Consider the following 24,883-nt stretch of genomic DNA (forward strand, 5'->3'; position numbering starts at 1 on the left):
ACTCCAGCTTCCCACACTATTCCCACATCCCTTAATTTGCATATTACCCAGAAGCCTATTGAGCTCTGACTTGAATATAGTCAACGACTAAGCATCCACAGCTCTCAGGAGCGAAACTTCCAAAGATTCACAACCATTTGAGTGAAGAAATTTCTCCTCATCTCAGCCCTACATGTCTGACTCCTTATTCTGAGATCCATGTTCTAGATTCCCCTGCCAGGGGAAACATTTTCCCAGCATCTATCATGCCCAGTCGCTTAAGAATTTTATACATTTCAAAGAGATCACCTCTCATTCTTCTAAACTCAAGGGAATATAGGCCCAGTCTACTCCGAAGAGTACAAACCCTGCATGCCAGAAACCAATCTAGTGAACCTTCATTGCACTCTAGGAAAAGTGTATCCTTCCTTAGATAAAGACTAAAACTGCACACAGAACTCCAGGTGTGACCTCAGCAAGAACACGTATAATTGTAGTAAGACTCCTTTGCTCTTATGCTCCAATCCCAAGTAACAAAAGTAAGCATGTCATTTGCCTTCCCAATTGCTTGTTAACTTTCTATAATTTACATACAAGAACACTTGTGTCCCTCTGAATCCAAACATTTCCCAGTCTCTTACCATTCAAAAAGCATTCAGCTTTATTTTTCCTACCAAAATGGATAACTTCACACTCGCCACATTGTATTCCAGCTGCCATGTTCTTGTCCACTCACTCAAAATCTTGTCCATATCCCTCTGCAGCCTCATTGTATTGTCCTCACTCTTAAATTTCCCACCTTACTTTGTAACTCTGCCCAACTTGGATACATTACACTCAGTCTCCTCGTCGAAGTCATTAATACAGATTATAAAAAGCTGAGGTCCAAGTACAGATCCTTGAGGTATTCCACTAGTTACAGCCTGCCAACCCCAAAATGTCCCATTTATTCCTACTGTCTTGTTTCCTGTTCATTAACCAATCATCAGTCCATGCTAGTATGTTACCCTCAATCTCAAGACTCCTAATTCTGTGTAATAACTTTTGTGAGGCACCTGTTTGTTTTTGTGTATCTTTTGCGTATCTTCACACTCTTTTCACCCTTGGTGTGGAGTGTTGGAAGGATTTTGCAGTCTGATTAACAACCTGTTTTGAGCCAGATGAATGTTTTTTCCATGACCAACAAATCCTGGACTGTAACTTGAACACCAGGCCTTCCGACTTGGGCTTCTGTGTGGCACCTTGTTGAATGCTTTCTGATAATCCAAATACACTACATTCGCCGGTCATCCATCATCAATTAAAGGCCCATGGATGGCCACCCCCCCACCCCCCCGCCAGCAGTTGAGGCCTTTAAGTGAGCAATTAATTTAAGAGCTTCATCCTGCTAGTGCAGGAGTGGTAGATGGGGCTCATCATGCAGAGAGCATGGCGAGCAAACCCTGGTGTGTTTGGTTGTGGGCTTAGTGCTTGATTGAAGGATCTGGCATCAGGAAGTGTGGGGCCTGCTGAGAGCCTCCTTCGTGCACTTGCTGCTGACCTGCCTCCCTCCCCTTCCTGTAACCCCCTTCCCTCCATCACTTGCCTGTGCCCTGAACCCTCCTCGATCTGAGGCCTCGGGTGGTTGTGGTACCGGCAGCAGCCACTGCCTCTCTCGTGACGCGGTTGAGTAATGAAGAGCTGCCAGCTTTTAATTGGCCAGCAGTTCTCAGCAGGTGGGACTTACGACTCCCAGGGTCTTATATCCTAGGGGAAGGCCCACTGCTGGCCTGTTAAGTGCCTGAGTGGCACAAGATGTGGTGAGCCTTCTCAGAGGCCATGAGACCGCCTCCACAAGATTCCAGCCTGTTACTTTAAGGTGTTGCTTTATGACTTGGGCTCTAGCTCCTCGGATTCTCTCAGCAGATCATTCCTAGCACTACCTCGGTCACTGGTTCCTATTGTGGACCATGACAACTGGATCCTCCCCCTACTGCTCTAATTTCTTATCTCATTGTAAGGAGCGGGCAGGCAAACACAAGCTTCAGAGCCTCTGGTCATGGCTGCAGAGAATGGTATCCCCTGACTATACAGTCCTCTATCACTACCACATTCCTTCCCACTCCCCCACTTGAATGACTTGCTGCACCATGGTGCTGTGGTAAGTTTACCCATCCACCCTATAGTCATTGTTCTCATCCACAAAGGTAGCAAACACACTTACACTTTGGTCAAAATAAGGGCCAAGGCTCCTCTATCACCACATTCAGGATACAAGAACCTGCCTAACTCGAAGTCATACCCCCTGTCCCTGACCATTGATCAGTTCTAAAGTTCTACTAAACTCAAGGCATGTGACTACCTGAACACTTTGTTCCAGGAGACAGTTTTGCCCTCAGTGTCTGTAGCTCCAACTCTGAGCCAAAGTTTGGCTGCACTTATACAGATATGGTTCTCCAGGATTGCAATGTTCTCCACAATCTTCCATGTGCAGCAGTTATCCACTGCTCTCCATGTCTATCTTATCTTATTTACGTATCAATTGATTTAATTGCTTTATTTTGATTACTTATTTGGTTTATTAAGTTTAAGTTACTACTTTAGGAAAATAACAGCAAGTTACAGTTTTCTAGCTTAAGAGGTGAAAGAAAAACACTCAATAGCTTCTGGACCTAAAAATAAGACAATAAAATTCAGCAACTTCTTCCACCAATTCCCACTTGTATCAAATTCCCAACTTTAACACTGTTAATAAAGCACTCTTTTACAACCAATTTGGGAGTGGCAAATACTGTTTGCTTATCTAGAGATTATGATTCACATCCAAGCCACAACTGCTAACTCAGCTTCCCGCCACGATAGTTAACTCCTATTCAGGCAATCACTTACAGCTGATTGACCATTAAGGCAGTTTCTGTTAACTAGGTATCTTAACTAAAGTTCTCAGTCAAATGTGAAATGCTTGTAATGCATAAATAGTGGTAGTCTACTATGTGACATTATAGATTGTGTTGAAATGTTCAGACTGATTTGTGCTGAAGTTTACTGCACACTTCTTTCTAAGTGACAAATGTAGCTATTTAACTAATTTTGTCACGTGAAGCAAACTTTCTTTGTAATCTCCCAATTACTATTTACAAAAGGTTTGGGGTATAAAGTTTCAGATAGATAGCATATACCACTGCGGCTGTTCTGCCTTTATTTACTTCAGCTTAGAAATTGTTCAACAAAATGAAAAGCTGAAAGCATTCATTTCCTCTAGCTAAAGACCTGTCTGGTAATGGCATGGATTAAAAACTGTTTTGTAATGATTCTGATTTGATTGCTTTTTATACAGCCTGAATGTTCATTAATCAGTGCTGAAAATCAGGAAACCACAGCAAAAACCCAATGCAACATGAACTCGTGCAGCTGTGACTTCATATCATTGATTTTGGGCAAAATTGTCCCAGATTTGCACGAAGTGCAGTAGCGGGCGGGAAAAATGCCGTTTTGCCCGCTGGCTGCAATGGCGGCTTCTCAGAGTATGACACACTCTGTGGACTAGATTGCAGGGCTCCACCAGACTGGTCCAGACATTGGAGCCTCATTTTCAGCATCCTATGGTTTGCTCCACCAAGTTGCGAGTTGCAGCATGAGCCTCATTGTAGCTTTGTTCTGCTGCAGTCTGAGGCCGCTGCACAGGTGTCATCAGCCACATCCTCTGCGGGTAGCCTTTATCCTTGTGGAGCCAACCTTGCAGCCTCTGTGGATCCTGGAAGACATCCAGTATCTGTGATTGGCTGAGGATGTAGGAGTCATGCACTGGAAACTGTGCGAGACCTGCAGGATGCATTTGTAGTGGTCACACACCAGCTGCACATTCAGCACATGGAAACCATTGCGATTGACATATTTGACTGCTTGTTGCGATGGAGATCCGAGTACAACGTGAGCGCAGTCAATGGCACCCTGCACCCGAGGAAACCCAAGATCTGGGCAAATCCAATCGCGTTTGCATTCTGGCTCCCATGGTCTCGGTCGAAATGCAAAAAGTTGTGTGCCCTCGTGAAAATGGCATCTGTGACCTCATGGGTGCATTTGTGGATTTGTGGGTGGAGGCTTGTAAGATCCCACAGAGGTCACCTGTGGAGCAGTGAAAGCAGCCACTGGTGGTCAAATTGAGCATCACTGTCACTTTCATGGCCACGGGCAGTGGATGCCCTCCATTTGGCGTCAAATCCTGCAGCAGCTGTCAGATGTGACCGCCCAGTTCCCTAGACATGTGCAGTCCTTGGTGACACTGGTTCTTGGTTGTCTGCAGGAATGAAAGGCAGTGCCTTTCGAACCTTGGTCTAGCTAGGCGCTGACCATCGATGACTCACTGTAGCTCATCAGGGGCATGTACGGGAGCCACAGGCGCTCCCATCTCTCTCTTCTCTGTTGTTTCCGCTCTCTGTTAGGCATACAGCTAATTCACCAGACTCCATGCACCTGGTGTACTCCTTCTGCAGGATGAAAGAGAGATAAACGTGTGGGTTAGCTTGGGTGTCTTAAGAACCTCTCTTATTTAAGTCTGAAGGCCCCTTAATGCATCCCAGAGAGTGCTGGCCACCACTTGGATGTTTAGTGTGGGGCTTGGCTGCCTGAAACCCCACCCACCTCTGCCCCACTCCACTTGACCGATTGGCAGCAGTTTTGCCCACTGGATTCCATGCTGTGCTTTCAGCTCAGGTACAGGCATTCCCCTAACCTGCACTACAAGGCTGCACTGTTAGCTTGAACCATGGGAGAGACTGGTCCAAACCGGGATGATGACATTGCAAGGGGCTGAGAGCGCCTCCACAGTGACTGCTACATGGCCAGCTTTAGCAAGGAGATTGTATAATGGGCCCAGTCATCCAACTGTTCTGCAGCCCACTCAAATGCTTATTAGTTTACAGTTTGTGCCCGACGGTTGAAAAACTCTGGAGCACTTTGTGGCACTTTCATGCCTCTGCATTGCTTGAGTGAGCTCAGCTGCACCTGAACTGTCTCTGCTGCAGAGGAATTGTCACTTTATACAAGGTGTCCCTAATGTGTGGCCTCTTCCCGCCTCCTCCACCCCCCAGGTGCTTGTGCACTACCTTTAACCACAGGGTAGCCCTTGCGCCCCCCTCCCCCCCCCACCTCTCAACTCGCCTGAACTGCGGGGCAGCCCTTGACCCCCCTCCCTGCTTCAACCTTGAAGTCCAACATGCGACCCTCACAAGCGCTGCGCAATGTTACTGTGCACTCATCTCCAAGTTCCCCTCAAAATGCAGCCTGCCAAGTGCATGCCTTATATATGCTGAGTGCATTAAAACAGTAACTTCTATTTATAAAGCGTCTTTAGCATAGAGAAGAGATCATGCTGGAGCATTGTAGGCTTTCAGGAAAGATTTCAAGGCCTTGGAAAGGTTATAGAGGAGGTTTACTAGGGGATGCTACCAGGGATGAGGAGGAGAGGTTGAAAAAGTTGGGATTGTTCTCCTTGCAACAGGGATGGATAAGAAGTGGCCTAATGGAGGTTTTGAAGATGATGAGAGATTTTGCCATAGTAGATAGAGAAAACTATTCCCCCTGGTGACTGGGTCAATAGTTGAAGATTTAAAATCATTGACAGAAAATCCAGAAGCAAGATTAGGAGAAACGTTTTCACTTAGACTTGTCAGGATCTGGAACACTGTATCTGAGGAGGTGGTGGAAGCAGGTTCTATAAATAATTTTCAAAAAGCATTGTACAGGACTATGCCAGAAAACAGGTATCTGGGACTAAGCATGACTGCTCTTTCAAAGAGCCAGCACAGGTAAGGTGGGCCGAATGACATTCTTTTGTGCTGATTAAAAAAAATGTTCCAAGGCCATTTTTAAAAAAAATTGCATCAAACCAAATGTGCTAGCTTTGTAACAGCAATGGGCAAACAAAACTGTATGCTCACCTTGTCCTCTCTCTAGTTTTTTTAAATAGAAAAGCTGCCAATGCAGGAAGAGAAAATCGATGCTACTGAATTATAGCACAGTGAGAAATACTAATTTATAAGGTTTTAGCATTGAATTTGATGAAGCAACACAAATGAGTCACTAGTGATGGATGAAGAAGGGACTGAGATAGAGGGTCAAGAAAGAAAGACAGACTTACTGTGGGGAGGTGCAACATAGTTATACTACAGCGGAACCATTTTATAGCTCCTGTGTGATGAATTGAAGGCTGATGAATTAGAGGACTCTTCATCAGTATGAGCTGGTGAGTGAAATCACTTGCTTTGTTTCACAAATTGATACGAGCTGGTGTGGATAGATTTGTGGATGCTGTCACCCAGTTGTGCAGCTAGGATTTCTGCACTCTGCAGGCTGCTATTCTGCAGGATGCGGCATCATTTATATTGCAGGAGAAACCTCAGATTACTACAGTCAATTGAAATGCTTTTCAGAAATGCTTCTGTTAATGATATCAAGGTGTTGAGGTTTACAGTAGCACAATAATGGGAGATTTTGACACTCTGGGCTCATCCATCAGGGAGAGTTTCAAAGACTTTGCAACAATGCCTTGGTCTCTGCTCATACAGATTACCAGCAATAGTTAGGATGCAGCATGCTTGCAGAAGCAAAGGGACAGTTGAGTGATTCCCAATATACCACCAGCCCATCATCACCATCCTGGAGCATCAAAATGCTACCTGTGAAATAGGTAGACTAGTTCAGGGTACTGACATGACTGTCTGCTTTACAATATACAGAGGCAGATGGCCAGTTGAATCACAGGCAGGATGACAGGAAACCGCTCAGGGATTATGCAAGGCTATTTCTTCAAGTAGAGTATTATGTAAGAAGAAACATAACACACCAGAATAAAAGTGCTTAAGATCAACGCAATGTGCACAAATAGGATAAAGGTAAAACTTCTTTACCTAGAGAGTGGTGAGTTGTGGAACTCGCTAGCAGTGAAAGTAATTAAAAACAAATAGTTTGGATGCATTTAAGGGAAAATTAGCTAAGCATAAAAGGGAGAAAGGAATAGAGGGTTATGCTGATATGGTCAGATGAGGAAAGGTGGGAGATGGCTAAGTGGAACATGAATACTACAATGGACTGGTTGGGCTGAATGGTCTGTTTCTGTGCACTATACCCTATGTAATTCTATATAATTCCATGTAAAGTTGCATTCATCATTTTTTAATGTAACATTTGACTAAAACATGTTTTGCATCCTTGGAGAAAGAAGAAATGCTTAGTTTTATGGCAAAAATGCTGGCAACTTTTATCGAAATGTATCTACAATGTATATATACTGTTTCTGCATTCAAACAGTTATGTACAGGTCTCAAGAGAAAAAAGTCACAGATCAATGCTGATCACATCTGCGCTGCTACTAGTTTCTCATCCTCATCTTCTGGAGCCTTAATTTGCTGCAGTGTGCACATTACCACTTTCAGTGGTACTACTGTTCAGCATGTGACAAACAGCAGTTATTCTCCCAACTCATTTTCTTTTGGAGTATTGGGTTCCGGCAGAGGTGGCACCAGCTACATTTGGATTGCATAATCAGTGTCTCCCATGTCTTCCCGCTTGAACAGTAGGGGAACCTTTGATTCCCTCAGGGCATGTCGTACAGTAAATCCTTCGTCAGATGTTATATACCATTTGAATGAGGAGAGAGCAACAACTGTAACTGCCAATTAAAGGAACATCATTTTTGGCAGGTGCATGAATGACATAAGTGCAATGAATAGTGCCTTTTATTTAAAGAATGACAAGTGGCTAGTAAATTTGGGTCTGCTGCCCTCCTGATACTGCATTTTGTTGCTGAATTTGATGTACGATGATATGTGGCACGTATTGGTCCCTAATGTCTCAGTAATGCAGTGTTGAGCTACATATTGGCTGATCCTAATTCAAAACATAAGTGAAGCACTTATTGAGGCTTCATGTAGAACCATTGTCTAGTGGCCATTATCATTTTCACTGTCTGGATATTGTCTCTTGAATGCTGGTCTGTTTATAAGAGCTTGACACAGGCCCGAAAGAGGATTCCTGTTCATCTGCATCCTCCTTCTGTTCGTTGTTTAGGGAACATGATAGCAGCACTCATGCTGCATTGAGTTGCCTGCTAGAAAATCCAACTTCTAATTTTAAAGTTTCACACTAATAATTAGCTAACTCGTAAAACAAAAAAAACAGCTCCAGCAGGCATGTGCATTCATTTCCCAGGGTAACCCCCAGTGCATCAAGCACAAAGGCTAAGGGAATTGGCGGGGTGGGGTGCAGGGGAGGAATTGGGGACGGTGGCAGGGAAGAATGGGGGTGGGGGGAATGGGGAGGTGCAGAGTTGGAGTGGGGGTTTGTGGTGGGGGCTTGTGGGGACACCACTGGTGGCAAAATTGCCCCTAATTGGTGCTTTAAACATCTTAATTGACTGCCCACTTCCGTAGAATGGGCAGTTGAGCCTACTCCCATCCCGCCCTGGGAAAGTTCCTCCGTGGCTGGAATGTGTCCTGATCTGGCCCCACCCCTTCCCCTCTCCTGTCTCCAAGCCTGCAACCATGGGGCCTGGAAAATTCAACCTAGAGTCACCACTCCTTTTCTGTTACACAGGGATTTCTGGCAATCACTTGGGAGACGGACAGCACAAAACCTAGCCTATATCTATAGTGGCCTGATGAAACTAAGTTAATGAGGCAGGAGCAGATATTCCTAGCCTTCCTTTGGGTCACTTCCCTTTAAGACCATTCCTGCTACCTCAATGCATGATCAATCAAAGGTTATGGCACTATTGCCTACTCCAGCTATGCTGGAGGTCATGGGGCAGCCTGCAGGTGAATGGAGTTGTGCAGGATCCTGGCACACCTTCATTCCTCCAAGGAAGTTGAAGAGAGACTTGCAGCTTTATCTGGCTTTCCTGCCCCTTCCACTGGTGTTAGGTCCTGCCATGGAGCAGGTTTCCAAAAGGTGTGTCCCTCAATGTTCTGGGAAATCCAATCCGTTTGTACTGGGAATGCTTGGGGTGGGGAAATGAGGGTGAAAAATCTGATCTCTTTACTTGCAGAGACAAGTTTAGGAGATGGGGGAGGAAATATGCTGATGTCCATTAATGCTAACATTTCAAATTCCTGTGCCATAACGTAACCTTAGAGTGTGTCGTCTCTAGCAGCATAGAATAAATAAAATTCCTTAATACGTTGAATTCTAATTCCTGTTCAACCTGGAGATGACTGCATTAAGTACTGCCACCCTGTGGAAGTATTGCGGCTGCAAATAAATTTTGTTTTAAACTCATGTTGGAAAAGAGTCAAGTGCTTCACAGTTCGGTTTTGAATATTCATTTCATGCCATATAATTACTCCTGGCTTGAAACATTTGGCACTTTAAAAAGAACCAGTCCATTTGTAGAAACAGTGGCTAGCACCTGTGATATCACATAATTGCTCTTTGTCATACTCAGGTATTTGGAGGACATTTGGGTTCTTTTATAATGTTCGTTAAGATGAATGAAATGCGGATAAAGTCAGGAGAATTGTGTCTTGCTGTTTCCATGCTACAATAGGATATTGAAGTACTGGAAAAGGTGCAGAAAAGATTTACAAGGATGTTATCAGAATTGAGAGGGTGGAACTACAGTATCAAAAAATGTTCAGCTGTGTTATTAACAAACTGCAAACATGCTATTAATTTTATCATTGAATACCATTTCGATGTACTGCAAAATTAAATTTCAACATCAACTATTTCATACTCAAACCAGACTTGAAATAAATTTGTGCACATTGATACTATGGTGGCTGTGTACAACTTCAAACACAGACTTTAACAGCCAGCATTTTAAAGAACATAGTCTACTCTTAAATATTATAACTTCTAAATTTGTAAAAATTTACCTTTAAAGTTTGACAGCACTTTATGGTCATGGAAACTTATGTTACCTTGCGAACTGCTGTTAAGGTCCATAAATGTTTATCTGTGGATTGTGTAAATAAGTAGTCACTTGGCAGTACAGAATTGAGTATTTGCTGAGAAAAGAGACATGTTGTCAAAGTTTTTTGTCTTGCACTCATCAGGTCAGACGCAAGAATGCCAAATTTCAAAGGAAGCAACAATTCATACTGCATGGTGATTGGTTGGCAAGTTGGCTCTGGTCGAGGAATTGCCAAGGTGAATGCACCAGGGAGTTATTGTCCCCCATACTTTTGTATAATTTTTAAAAAGATACAATGTCGGGACAGCTTCCTTTTGCCTGAAGAGGTCAGGTCCCTGCATATGAATCTAAGCAGCTTCAAGCAAATGTAAATGAGCTACATTATGTGCCCAAGTGATAATTTTAAATTGAGTGTTGCATAGTGAGCAAAAGACAAAAGGTAGATTTGATTCTGCTATTGGGCAACACTTGCTGAACAATTCTGAGTGTGCTAAGAATTACACTAATAACCAACTTACACTAACAACCAATGCCTTGATCTGTCAGAACTGACTTGTCAACCAGTCAGCACCCTTTTCTGACAGATCATGAATTGTTGCTCCCTTTGAAATTTGGCATACTGCATCTATCCTGATGAGTACAAGATGAAAAGCTTTGACAGCATGTCCCTTTTTTCAGCAATGCTCAAGCACTTTGTGAATAGTTTTTAGTTGTCTTTTAGCTTAACTATTGTATTGTGCTTTGACAAAATGCAAATTTACCCTTTCTTAGGCAGTAATTTTCCCTCAATTTTTTTCCATTATTGATGCTAAAAATAAAACTTGAAAAATAAGTTTTTTAAACTTACAATAAAAACTGACTTCAAAAGGCCTTAACAAGACCCTTCGTCAAAAAATCAGAGGAAAGATAGATCAGTTTTAACACTGTAGGAGGAAAATGAGTATCAGCGAAAGAAAAACATGCTGCCATTCAGCAGCATCCCTGGGCATAACATGGATATATGCGATAGTCTAACTTTTATTGAGGAAAGCTCCCTGTTGTTCTTTTCTACCAATGTAATCCCAGCTTCACAGGGGCATTTCTACTGCATCAGAGTGAAATTTTCCATTTTCATGTGAAACTACCTGAAGTGAGACTACCAATTTTACTGAATTATGTGTTGTGGAATTTCCCCTGGCTGGGGAGCAGTGGTCAGGGTTGATCAAGTTGATATTGTCACTGAGCTGAGGAGAAACGTTAGAAGGAATGTCTGTATTCAGTGGGGATGAGATGCTTTGGCACAGCGAGTGGTTGAGGCAGAGAATATTAAGTGAAAGTTGGATAAGTATTTGGAGGCAAGGAAGGTGCGGGGTTGTGAGGAGACAGGAGGATAGTGGGATCGAATTAGAATGTTTTAGCAGAGGGCTGATGGCTGAATGGCCTTCTATATTTTAAACTTCTGTGGTTCTCTAGTGTACTCATAGGGACTTGGTTTGAGATCATTCAAGCTCATTTCACATAGGAGTCTTGCAACTGACAAATAGCAAGATTTTTATTCCACCAATCAAACTTGGATCCTAAAAGTACGCGGACACTCTGCTAATCCACTGTTCCACCCAATCCAGATTGTTAGATCTGTTGTATTTTAACTTCCTTTATTTTCTTTTCAGACGACCGACAAAGGGCCAGAGCTCCTGAATAATTTAAGAGGATGGGTCCCTGAGGGTGGATTACTACAGATTACCAACAGACTTTTGCAGGCAGCAGACAAAGATGCCAGTGACTCCGAGATTATCTTCAATCTAATACATGCAAAAGAATCCCCTAAATTTGGTAGTTAATGATTTACCTTATGAGCGCCGCACGAAATGTCTCTTTGAACTCCTATACTCTTATGCCATCTGGTACTTGGATAATGCAATCTGATTCTTCCATTCTGTCAAAAACTGTAAATGATTTGACGGGGCTACCTCCAGCTGGTTGATGTTTTTCCGTAAACTAGCTTTTTTATTCAAATATTTATCCACTTCCCTTTTAAAAGGTGTAATGGATTCTGCTTCCACCATTGTTTCTGGTTGAATATTGCCATGCCACAACAACCTTCTACATAATTTAAAAAACTTTCAACATTTCCTTTGTTCTTTTGGCGATGAACTTAAGTTTAAACATTCTAGTTACTGATTCACTAATAGTAGAAATAGATTCTCTAAATTCTCCTCATAATTTGAACAACCTACATTGGAGCTTTAAACTGTTTTGTTCCAATGCTAAGAGCTCTACTGGCTTTCATGTTTCCTCCTAGTAAAGCTTTACAATCAAATATATCTGACATCACTTTATTGAAACTCTTTTCACCCTTCCACTGAACATTGCTGTTTTTCAGTAGAGGATTATCTTTGACTTTCCATTATCCTGTACTGTTCTTTTATCTATCTATCTGTCTCAATAATTGAATGTGTGTCTGTGATGTAATGCAGGGCCCTCCAGATCTCGTTCTGTACAAACCTGCACAACTATATAGCTAGCAAGTACCAGTCAGAAGAACAGCCATGAAAACATTTTAGGGTTTGATATCACACCAGCATCCTTGTTGCTGCTTGTGGCCAGTTCTTAGTTTGCATGAATCCTTCCCAATTCCACTGTCTCACTCAGTTGCAGTAGAGTTTAACTCAAACATAGGCTGCACCTTCTGTCCCAGTTTGTGGTCGGCATCCCTCTCCTGTGCTCCTCACCTCCTCCTGCAAGAGAAATCTAGCTCTGGCGCAACTGCCTGCACAAGAGCAGCAGGTGTGTACAAGAACAGTGAGTGTGCAGTATTTGAACTGGTACCTTCCAGAGTGTGTGAGAGTTCCAGTCTTGGATTTGTAGCTTGTTTGATGGGCAACACAGGAAATGACCCTTCTTTCTCATTTTCTGTCAGGTGGAAGGATAAACTGCATTAACTTAGCAGCCTCCACCCATTTAACTAGTTCCTGTGCTTTAACTGGAGGTTAGTCTTCAGCTTCATATATGGGGACCCTCCAGCTGACGGACCTCTGACTCTTCAGTATTGTTGTTCACTAATATTGAGCCATTGTTTTCATTTTCTACACTTTCCACTTCTCACTGCCACTATTTTTTAATGACTTGCAGCAGTTCTTTAAGTATTTCTGCCAACCTTGATTTGCCCCAATCTCCAGCCAAATGTTGTTTAAGATCAGGGGCCAGAGTTTTCCTCTGTGACAAATTCTTAGCACTACTTTGAGAGGAGAGAAATTCCACCTACCTGAACCTGGCTGATTTTCTTATAGATTCCCAGTGGGATTGCTGCCTTTATTGGGAAGTCCACCTGGCAGATGAGGGTGGCAGTGGCTACAACAGGCCTTGGATAATGGCATAATGTAGTTTGGCCAGCAACTCCTGTAGTTGTTCCAAAAAATGTTGCAGTTATTTTTAAATATTAAAAAGCTTCCTTTGATTGTTCACATTGGTGGCTGCAGTTCTTATAATGACTCATCCAGTGCCAACATAGCCATTCCTAGTGTCAATTGGAAAATTACAGAGGCAAGCTGGCAGAATGGCACTTCAACCCAATTAACAGCCCTTGCCAGCTGCAGTTGCACCAGCGTAAGTACAAGGCAGAATTGTATGCAAACTCCTCAGCAGTAGTGTAATTGCCCATAGCCCATTTATATTGGTGCAAGAGATTCCCATCACAAGATTTGGCTAGACTGGTCTTTGTGTAATAGGTGGAGGCCACCCTTGACCTCACTCAGTCTGATTTTACCATGCCATATGTCATTTCTTGGAGCAGAGGAGTGGAACAAAATTGAAACTTTTATAAAGATAAGAAAATTATTCCAAGCACTGTTGAGTTTTATATTTCATTCAATTTCAGTTTTGGACTGACTAACAGCTGAAAATGTGTTGTCTGATTTTTGCTTCAAGTAGCAATAATTACATGAAGCATGTTTCATGCTAACTTGCTGTGCATTTTTTGTGATCCTTAATTTTCGATAGGTGATGTGATCCTTTTGGTCCCAATGCCAGCTGATGGCCCAGCAGATGGGTGGCAAAGGCTGCCTGATGGAAAAATAGCAACTGTGACAAACTCATTTACTCAGCAGGATCTTAACAACGGCATTGTGTGGTACCAACACTCAGGGTTAACATCTACAGAGGACTCATTCAAGTTTCAGGTACTGACATTGGGGGTTTGGTATTAAGACTCTTCAATTACTTTTAAACTGCTGTATTGCAGCTTAGGTCACTGACTTCTGACTTGTTAGTTTCACACAGCCAGCACCAACATCAAAGTAAACTTGCCAGACATACTGGCTGCAAGGATGACATTGTTTTAACTGTAGAAGTGCCATCAGTTGTATGAACCCCGTGCTTTAGGAAGCAAAAGTTTAATGTGCTACTGAACATAATAGAAAGAATCACTAGGAAACCTCCTGTAAAACTATTCAGAACTCAACTGGAAAACAAAAATATCTGGAAATGCAGGCTGATCAGCATTTGAGCAAGAAAGATGTTAGTGTTTAAGGTGAAACCCTTCATCAGAGTTGGCATGGTGAGGCTGCAAAAGCCCGTATTATGTAGGACTGATGAGGACCAGTCAAGGAATGCCCAACACCTATATCTAAATCATCTCTATTAATTGTCTGTTAGCCAGATCGTAAAGCAAAAAAGTCACTAGCATTTTAAAGCAATCAGTTTTTCTCTGATCCCCAAAATTCAGCTTTTAAGCAATTAGCATGCAATGATGACCAAGCTTAGTAATATTAAATGGGGTCTGCCAGTTCCCCACTCACCCAACCAACATATAATTAGCTTGTTCATTTATATCGTTAAACCAGAGAGAATGCTTGGAAATTCATATAAAAAACATTATTCTTCTCAAATCCGTTATAATTTTTTCTGTCTTTCATTTCAGGAGTACCTCAATGTCAGGTGTAACAAGAATTACTTGGTTGAAGTTATTGCATCTCTTTCACATTTTTAAAAATAAATATATACTCCAGTTTATTGACAATAACGGGTGAAAACTTTAGCGCACTTTACCTTCCTTCCTAGCATAGGTTGCTCATTCAGTCGTTGGACGTTTCTACATTGGCAAAACAACGGCCTGAATTTTCCCTCCCGGGTTGGGAATGCAGAGTTAGGATAACTCCAGGCTCTGCAAATCCAACCCTGGAAAAAATGTCCCATAAGTTTGGATTTTCATTCTCAGTGGCGTAGGGGTCGCTGGTGGATGGAAATGGGAGTTTGGTCACCGTTCCCCCGGAAGGAGTTCGGAGGCTGCCAGTGCAGAGGTGGCCTGGGTGAAAGGCCAGATTCACTGCTCTAGCATTTTGTTGAAGCTGTAAAAAATATGAATAAAACAAAAAAAAACACAGCCCTCTCCCCTCACACCCTCTCACCCCACCCCTCATACACTCTGCATGCCCCACCCCCATGGCCCCTCATGCCTTTCACCCACCCAATGGCCCCTCATGCCCTTCATGCCAACCTATGACCCTCTACCCAATGCCATAGCCCTTTATAGCATCAATGCCAATCTATACCCCCAACACCCACCACTGTTTGCCCTTACACCCACCATGTCACCTTACCCAGTATCCACCATGGGCACATGTCAGTCCTCATGCTGAGATTAAATAACGTTCTTAAGATTAAATACATTTCTTAAGTGTCTGTTGATGAATTCACTATTTAAAAAAACATACTCATTGATAAATCCCATTCACAACATTTTGGTTCCTTTAATCCCTCATAAAGAACAAACATTTTTATTCATAGTCCCACCTCGTATTTGTTTCCTTTTTCTATCCTTCTCACCTTGTAGGAATTGGTTCTTGCTCTACTACACGGAAAAGAGCTAGTAGTTTAGTGAGTACCTGGTGAATGGTTAAGGTCTATTCTGACCTTACCGCTAACGTTTAAAATTGTATACAAATTGGTGGTAAAGTTAATAAAATATATAAAAAAGCAACATAAATAAGTGAACAATATAGTTAAGTAATTATTTAAAACACGTTAAGGATGGCTGGACAGGTGATGTGCCAAGGCTGTGGCATGTGGGAGCTCCTGGATAACATTGTGATTCAGGGCAAACACATCAGCAGCAAATGTTTGTGTCTCAAGGCACTTCGGCTCAGAGTCATTGAGCTGGAGGCTGAGCTGCAGACTCTGAGCTGCAGGGATAGCACTGTTAATCAAAATTGGCATTTGTGCAATAATTAGAGATGACCTTGGTCCAGGAGATCAGGATGTAGAATTGGTTTGGGTGGAGATGAGGAATAGTAGGGGAAAGAAGTCACTAGTGGGAGTGGTCTACAGGCCCCCTAACAGTAACCACAATGTAAGACAAAGTATACAAGAAGAAATATTGGGCGCTTGCAATAAAGGTACAGCAATAATCATGGGTGACTTTAATCTACATATAAACTGGAAAAATCAGATTGGCAGTAGCAGCCTAGATGAGGCATTCATAGAATGCTTTTGAGATAGTTTCTTAGAGCAGCACGTTCTGGAACCAACCAGAGAGCCGGTTATATTAGACTTGGTATCGTGTAATGTGACAAGATTAATTAATGACCTCAGGCTAAAGGCACCCCTAAGTAACAGTGACTACACTTCATTTCAGTATGAAATCAAGAAGAGTAGGTCTAAGACTAGTATTTTAAACTTAAATAAGGGCAACTGTGTGGGCTGAGCTAAATGAACTGGGAAACTAGGCTAGTGGATAGAATACTCAGAATAAGTATATTCCTACCAAAAAGAAAAATTCTAAAGGAATGACCCACCATTCGTGGTTAACCAAAGAAGTTGGGGAAAGCATCAAACTTAAATAAAAATCATATAAATGTGCAAAGGTGAGTGGCAAGTCAGATGATTGGTCAGAATATAAAGAATGGCAGAGAATGACTAAAAGGTTAATCAGGAGAAAGAAATTAGAGTATGAGAGGAAGTTAGCTAGAAATGTAAAAATGGACAGCAAGAGTTTCTACAGGTACTTAAACTGTAAAAGAGTAGGTAAAGTGAGTGTTGGTCCTCTAGAGAGTGAGAATGGGGAGTTAATGGCAGATAATAAGGAAATGGCAGATGGATTGAACAAATATTTTGGCTTCTGCCTTCACTGTTGAAGATATAAAAATATCCCAGTAATAGCTGTAAATGTGGTTGACTTTTAAATGCCTTCCGAAATGGCCTAGCAAGCCTGTCAGTTGTATCAAACCATAACAAGGTCTCAAAAAAGGAATGAAACCGGATGGACCACCCGGCATCGACCTAGGCATCGGAAATGACAATGGCAAACTCAGCCCTGTCGACCCTGCAAAATCCTCCTTACTAACATCTGAGGGCTAGTGCCAAAATTGAGAGAGCTGTCTCACAGACTAGTCAAACAACAGCCTGACATAGTCATCACCACTGAATCATACCTTACAGACAATGCCCCAGACCATCCTTGGGTATGTTCTGTTCCACTGGCAAGACAAACCCAGCAGAAGTGGTGGCACAGTGGTATACAGTCAGGAGGGAGTTGCTCTGGGAGTCCTCAAAATTGACTCCAGACCCCATGAAGTCTTATGATATCAGGTCAAACATGAGCAAGGAAACCTCCTGCTGATTACCACTTACCGCCCTCACTCAGCTGATGAATCAGTACTCCTGCATGTTGAACAACACTTGGAAGAAGCACTAAGGGTGGCAAGGGCGCAGAATATACCCTGGGTGGGGGAATTCAATGTTCATCACCAAGAGTGGCTCGATAGCACCACTACTGACCGAGCTGGCTGAGCCCCAAAGGACAGAGCTGCTAGACTGGGTCTGCGGCAGCTGGTGAGACAACCACCAAGAGGGAAAAACATACTTGACCTTATCCTCACCAACCTGCCTGCCACAGATGCATCTGTTCATGACAGTATTGGTAGGAGTGACTGGCGCACAGTGGCTGTGGAGACGAATTCCTGCCTTCACATTTAATATACCTGCCAATGTGTTGTGTGACACTACCACCGTGCTAAATTGGATTGATTTCAAACAGATCTAGCAACTCAAGACTGGGCATCCATGAAGCGCTGTGGGTCATCAGCAGCAGCAGAATTATACTCAAACATAATCTGTAACCTCATGGCCCAGCATATCCCCCACTCTACCATTACTATCAACCTAGGGTACCAACCCTGGTTCAATGAAGAATGCAGGAGGGTATGCCAGGAGCAGCACTAGGCATACCTCAAAAAATGAGGTGTCAGCCTGGTGAAGCTATAACACAGGACTACTCGCGTGCCAAACAGCATAAGCAGCAAGTGAAAGACAGAGCTAAGCCATCCCACAACCAACAGATCAGTGTGGGTGTACCCACACCACATGGACTGCAACAGTTCAAAAAGGCAGCTCACCACCACTTTCTCAAGGGCAACTAGGGATGGGCAATAAATGCTGGCCCAGCCAGCAAAGCCCACATCCCGTGAATGAATAATTAATAAATAAATAAATAAATCAGGAGATGGTGGGGAGTGAGTAACTTAGCTATAGATATTGTTAAGCAATATGTAATGCCATCACTGAATGTTTGCAGCAAAAAGGTGGCCATTCAGCCTGTCCTGTCTACACTGACTCTCCGACTGAGCAGTTACCTAGTCATTCCTTTCCCTTCTCCCTGTAATCCTGCACTCTTATCCTTCAGGTAATAATCAAATTCCTTCTTGAATATCTCAATTAAACCTACCTCCACAGCACTCTCAGGCAGCACATTCCAGATCCTAACCATTTGTGATGTAAAAATGTTTCTCCTAATGCTTCTTTTGCCAATTACCTTAAACCCGTGCCCTCTCATTCTCGATACTTCCACCAAAGGGAACAGTTTTTCCCCATTTACTCTGTCCAGAGCCCTCATGATTTTGAATACTTCTATCAAATCTCCTCTCAACCTTCCCTCCTCCAAGGAAAATAGTCCTGACTTCTCCAATCTGTCTACATAACAAGTTCCTTATCCCTGGAACCTTCCCCGTGAATCTTTTCTGCACTCAGCCTAATGCCTTCAATTTTTAAAATGGGGAAAGGTCAATTTTACTAAGCGGGGATATGATTTAGCAAAAGTGGACTGGTAAGAGCTACTTGAAGGTAAGTTAGTGTCAGAACAATGGGAGGCATTCAAGGAGGAACTAAAGCGAGTTCAGAACAAATATGTTCCCGCAAAGAAAAAGAGATGGACACACAAATCCCTCCATGTCCTGAAAGTCAAAGAGCATATACAATAATACAACTTGGTTCAAGAATACTCAAAGAACTGATCAAACAAAAACAAAAATAGCTGGAAAAACTCAGCAGGTCTTACAGCATCTACGGAGAATAATACAGTTAACGTTTCGAGTCCGTATGACTCAGAACTATGTATCAAAACTAAGGAAATACAGAAATGCGGTGAAATATAAGCTGGTTGTGGGGGGGGTAGGACAGGTAGAGCTGGATAGGGGTCCAGTGATAGGTGGAGGCAAAGAAGAGATTGCCAAAGATGTCATAGACAAAAGGATGAAGAGGTGTTGACAGTGGTGTTATTATCTATGGAATGTGCTAATGGTGACATTAAGGGTAGAAAGCAGGACAAGCAAGTGACAGATGGCCCTAATGGGGGTGGGTGGAGGGAAGGAATCAAAATGGGCGAAAAGGTGGAGATAAAACGATAGATCGAAATAAATAGGTGGGAAAAGAAAAATATATTTAAAAATGATAAATTATTGGAAAAAGGGGGGTCGGAAAGAAGGTGGGGATGGAGGAGAGAGTTCATGATCTAACGTTGTTGAACTCAGTGTTAAGTCCGGAAAGCTGTAGAGTGCTCAGTCGGAAGATAAAGTGCTGTTCCTCCAGTTTGCGTTGAGCTTCAACTGATCACATGGACACTGATTTTCTTTTGGTTGAATATGAAACAAATTACAGTTCCTTGGAACAAATAATTTAAAACAACTTTTTTATGTAACATGGAAATACCACCTAAAAAAGGATCAAGGGAACAATTTCTGCCACACATTTGTTTTTTGTTGCAGGTTACAAATGGTGCCAGGACCTACACTGGAACTGAAAGCCACATATTTCAAATTGGAATTTTACAGAAAAATGAAGATGCCCCACAACTAGCTTCAGGAGTTATTACTCCTCTACAAGTCACAGTAAGCACTACCTTGTTAAGTTAACACCCCTCCACCCACCACCTCAACTCTTGCCCCCCTGCCCGTATGTCTGCTGGACTCTTTCAAAAACAACAGCTCCATGTTGCAGACTCTTCCAAATTAAATTTAGTAAATTATCTGCATGAGGTTCTCAATGAGCAAATGCAATCAGGCCACTTTACTGATAACAATGTTTATGTAAGTAGTTGAATGTGTGGAAAACAATCTACTGGGAAACAGTAGAGTTAGATTGTGTCAGAAAATTCAACAGAGAGCTAGATGTGGCTTTAGGACCTGTTCACTATGGACGTGTTTTCAACTTTGCCACCTGGTTCACCCATCCTGAATAAATCTCGCCCAACTTTAAGAATGAAAATCCAGTTGGTTCTATAGAGGACAATGTGGCCAACTCAGGTGAAAATAGTTGAAAATTATCTCTTCTGTTTCATAAGTCCTGTAGAACATAACCTGCCATGTTGAAATGCAGATGGAATTTTCTTACCTGCAGATTTAATGGCCTTCTAGCATTTAAATCTTCTGTTAAATAAAGATATAGTTGTTGACCATCGATCTATTTTAGTCTAATTACTGTTGTAAATATAATTCAAATTTAAATGTATTTTCATACTTAATTAGCAATTTTTTAACTGCAAACATTATTTATACCTGTTTTAGCTTTAGATATTGCAATGGAAAAGTGTCATGAAGAGAATGTCTGCAATGGTATTGGAAATTATTTTTTAGAATGGAATTTAGTGGTGTCTGTGTCTATGTTTGTGTGTCTTAATTGGATTAAAGACAGCTGGTCTGGACCCTTTGATGTATAGAGAGAAGTCGGTTTGAAATGGTAATTAGGTAAACATGGGAAAGTTTAGAAACATAGGTGTCAAGGGAAGAAATTTTCATTTTTAAATAAAGCATTCAAAAGATTGGGTGAAATCTTGCACCGAGCTAGAAGACGCCAAGCAATGTGGGTTTTTTTTCAGCTTACTAATAAAGTTGGTGGAATGAAAGGATATTATTGCTAGAAGATGTACCATTAAAAGCCTAGTGATACAATGGAAAATTTACACTCAAAGGAAAAGCTAGGTATAAACAGAAAGGAATTTGTGTGTGTAAGGCAGAGGCATTTAAGATCTAACCAGCTTGTACACTTCCAACTGTGTCTTCAAGGAACTAAGTTGCAAGGAACCTCATTTTGAATTTGTAAGGTCAAATGTGCTTTGCCTGGGTTCTTTTTAAATCTGAGTTTTACCGTTACCTTAATGGGGGCGTAACTGAAAGTTGGATTAATTAGGGGATTTGTGTAGTTATTATAGTAGTGATTCTGTAGACATATGTATGTGCTTACAATTTTTCTTGTATTAATAAATGTTTAATTTAGTTTTATAAAAAACCTCTTGAGACTCGGTGGTCTTTTACTTCTGAATTCAAAGTCTGCATCTTGAAACAGACAAATTGCAAAAATGGGTTGTGACAGTTGTTTCAAGTTTCCCTCTGGGATTTGAGCAATTCAGTCTTTACTATCGACTGTGTCGTAATAAATTTTTTAAAAAGCGTTACATTTGATGAATAGAATAAATAGGAAAATTGTTTACTTGTGAAGTACTTTTAAATAACGAATGATTTTTTGACAGGCACTTGAAGATCGGGTTACAGTAATCCAGGCTACGCAGTTGTCCTTTGTAGACAGAGACACACCAAACCATGATCTAATCTACAACATCACTGTTCCACTACTCCCAGACCATGGCAAGTATTGATAATGCATACGGTGGAGAAAAATTTCCTCTGTTCCATATAAATTGATTTAAGGTTTTGATATGTGTAACACACACAGGAAATTTTCCTTACTGCTTGCTTTGTTATGATTATTAATTTGTTTGTCAAACGTGACAACAGGTGGAACCGCCCCAGATTTGCACTAAGTGCAGTAGCAGTGGGAAAAACGATGTTTTGCCTGCCAGCCACGATGACAGCTTTTCACATTGTATTGTCCCAAATCCGCCGCATTAATTATGCATTCCCAGGATACACACCATTTCGATGGCAGGCGGGCTCTGACTTACCTGCCATGCTGTCTCCTCATTGCTTCATCACGCCAGGCACCACATTTACAGTACAGCTGTGCTCAGTGCATTCAGCCCAGGACTGCAGCAAACAAGACATGGTCCCGAAAGACAAGAAGACTGCAGCCTTCAGGTGCCTTTTGGATACTGTGGACACTATGATGTCTTCTATCCCAGTCTGACCACAGGAGGGGCGGCAGCATTACCACTCTGGTTTCGTAGGCGATGGCAATGGTGCTCAGTGCCATTGCTGCACAGAAGAGGTTGGCCATCTAATACGGATAGAGGATGAATTATCTCATCCGTGCCACCAGGGTAAGGCAATCATCTCATCACTCTAAACCTACACACTCAAACCCATCAAATATTCACTGGCATCTCACTCAGTGCCAGCTCAAGGGACATCATCACCCATTCTCACACACATACTCTCACATCTCCATCTGGCCCCATTCCTCTGGAGACTGCCTCCTCAGCCCTCACCATCTTGAGGCCACTTGCACAGATCAACATGTGCCTCCACACACACCCTGGGATACCCTTCTTCCCCAGCACAGCCCTCGTCCTGCAGCCTCTTCCTTTGCCTGAGGTCATTTCTCTCCCTCCCGCAAGCAAGCCCTAGCCTTGCATTCATTGAAAATCCACCCACACAAAATGGCTGATCTGTTAGGTAGAGACGTGCCTGTGAACCCCCCTAAAAGTGATGTGGTGCTGCCTTTGAAGCCTGATGCTGATGACTGCGCGTGCTGACTGAAACAAGGTGGGAAAACAAATTTTGAAGTCCCGAGCGAAGTGCAGCCCACCAAGTGCACGCTTTTTATATGTTGTTGTGAAATTCCATGCTGACGTGGGCGGACGATTCAGCACGGGAGGGGGATGAGTCCGGCGGGCTGACCTTATAATGGTATACTGATGTATTATAATGAGCTACCCGATGTTTGATGGCGAGAAACACGGCTTGCCATCAACGGGCCGAGCAAATTGGTTTCATGACACCGTGAAACCGATTTTTGACCTCGCCATATTGTCTGCTCATGCCACCAAACACACCTGATGAAGCAGGCACAAACGATTCCATCAATTAATTTAAAAGTAAACAGATGAAAATTAACATTTTTATATAAGAAAAGTCAAGAAGTAGAAAAAGTCGTTCGTCCAACTACAACTAGGACCTTAACTTTCCCATCGTGGCATCTAATTGAATTTGGAATAACTCCATTTGTTTTTCTTTGTTCTCAGGGTGTGCCAACACTGGCAAAGCTGCATTTATTATACACCCTGAGTTTCCCTTGGAATACAGTAGAGCTAGGCCACTTCAGAATACATTATGGAATTACATTTCAGTGGGGGTTTCCCACCCAAGTGCCAGAGGAGCTACGGCAACTCCCACGAAACAGTTTAAAAACAGCATTAACATCATTTTCCTGGGGTTTCCATGGCACTTCACCAAAGCTACAGCAGACTGGTTGGAGAATGCCCATGTAATCAGCCACGTGGTGTGGACTAAAGTCTGGTTTTAGGCCAGGCTAGGTAGGGATTGTAATTCCTTTTCCTCAGGGATATTAATGAATCAGTTGACTATGTCAACTAGTCGGGCTGCAAGCATGGTCAATTTTTCTTATCTACTCCACAAGTCTCAGCATATACCGTGCATATTTACCAAAAATTGGTAATAATCATGAAACTAAAGTCAATGTAAAAGAAAATGGGCGGAGTGTTAAAAGGGCTGTGGATTCACTATTGCTATTTGTACTGCTTCCCAAGATGCATTTATACCCCTTTATCCTTCAGTTTCCAAGCAAGATGCCTGAACTTATATTTGCATACCTCTTACCGTTTCTTCTCTCTTGATCATTTATTTCCAGATGGATTATCACTATAGCCTACACTCCCACTTTCTGCACTGACATTCACATTTTCAGCAATAGTAACAACATTATCCCAGCGAATAAATCACCAGCTTATTAAATTTCTGTTTATGATCAAGAGAACTGTTCACCAATCACGCTATTGGATCCTCAGCTACTATAATCTCTAATTTCCTCACCACAGGTTTCCCTCTCATTTCAGGAAACTACTTCAACTTTTTCAGAACTTCCCTTCCTCCTCTTGAATACCGCTCTCTGTTATCTTGTTACCTATCTGTTAATTCCTGAATTATTAGTCCACTGTTCTACCTGCTTTACCAACAGACTCTGATTACAGTAATGTAATCCATCTTTTCTTTCGTTGTATCTTTTACTAAACGCAGTACTAATTGCAAACCATCAATTTAAGATTTCATACCTTACAATCCCCCTTTGCACATCAACCTTACTTGGCAATCTTACCGTTCTCTCCTTTAATTCTTTAAGAATTTAATTCTTTAATTAACTGGCAATACCCCAACAATGTCACTGTCTTTTTTTTTATTCAATCAGGGGATGTGGGCTTCGCTGGCTGGTCCAGCATTTATTGCCCATCCCTAGTTGCCCTTCAGAAGGTGGTAGTGAGCTGCCTTCTTGAACTGCTGATGTCCATGTGGTGTAGGTACACCCACAGTGCTGTTAGGAAGGGAGTTCCAGGATTTTGATCCAACGACAATGAAGAAATAGTGATATACTGCCAAGTCAGGATGGTGAGTGACTGGAGGAGAACTTCCAGGTGGTGGTGTTCCCATCTATCTGCTGCCTTTGTCCTTCTAGATGGTAGTGGTCGTGGGTTTGGGAGGTGCTGTCTAAGGAGCCTTGGTGAATTCCTGTAGTGCATCTTGTTGATGATACACCCTGCAACTATTGTGCATTGGTGGTGGAGGAAGTGAATGTTTGTGG

The 24,883-nt window shown here is 42.3% G+C and overlaps 1 protein-coding gene across 1 annotated transcript in view; it reads left to right on the forward strand.

Moving 5' to 3' along the window:
- Positions 1-24,883, forward strand: part of fras1 (Fraser extracellular matrix complex subunit 1) — a 398,900-nt gene that overhangs the window by 188,818 nt on the left and 185,199 nt on the right. Inside the window, exons 30-33 of the mRNA XM_041181003.1 lie at positions 11,537-11,680; positions 13,847-14,025; positions 19,882-20,004; positions 21,642-21,756. Of these exons, the coding sequence (XP_041036937.1) occupies positions 11,537-11,680; positions 13,847-14,025; positions 19,882-20,004; positions 21,642-21,756 (561 nt within the window). The remainder of the gene's footprint in view (positions 1-11,536; positions 11,681-13,846; positions 14,026-19,881; positions 20,005-21,641; positions 21,757-24,883) is intronic.

This window comes from Carcharodon carcharias, chromosome 1, assembly GCF_017639515.1.
Source record: "Carcharodon carcharias isolate sCarCar2 chromosome 1, sCarCar2.pri, whole genome shotgun sequence".
NCBI lineage: Eukaryota > Metazoa > Chordata > Chondrichthyes > Lamniformes > Lamnidae > Carcharodon > Carcharodon carcharias.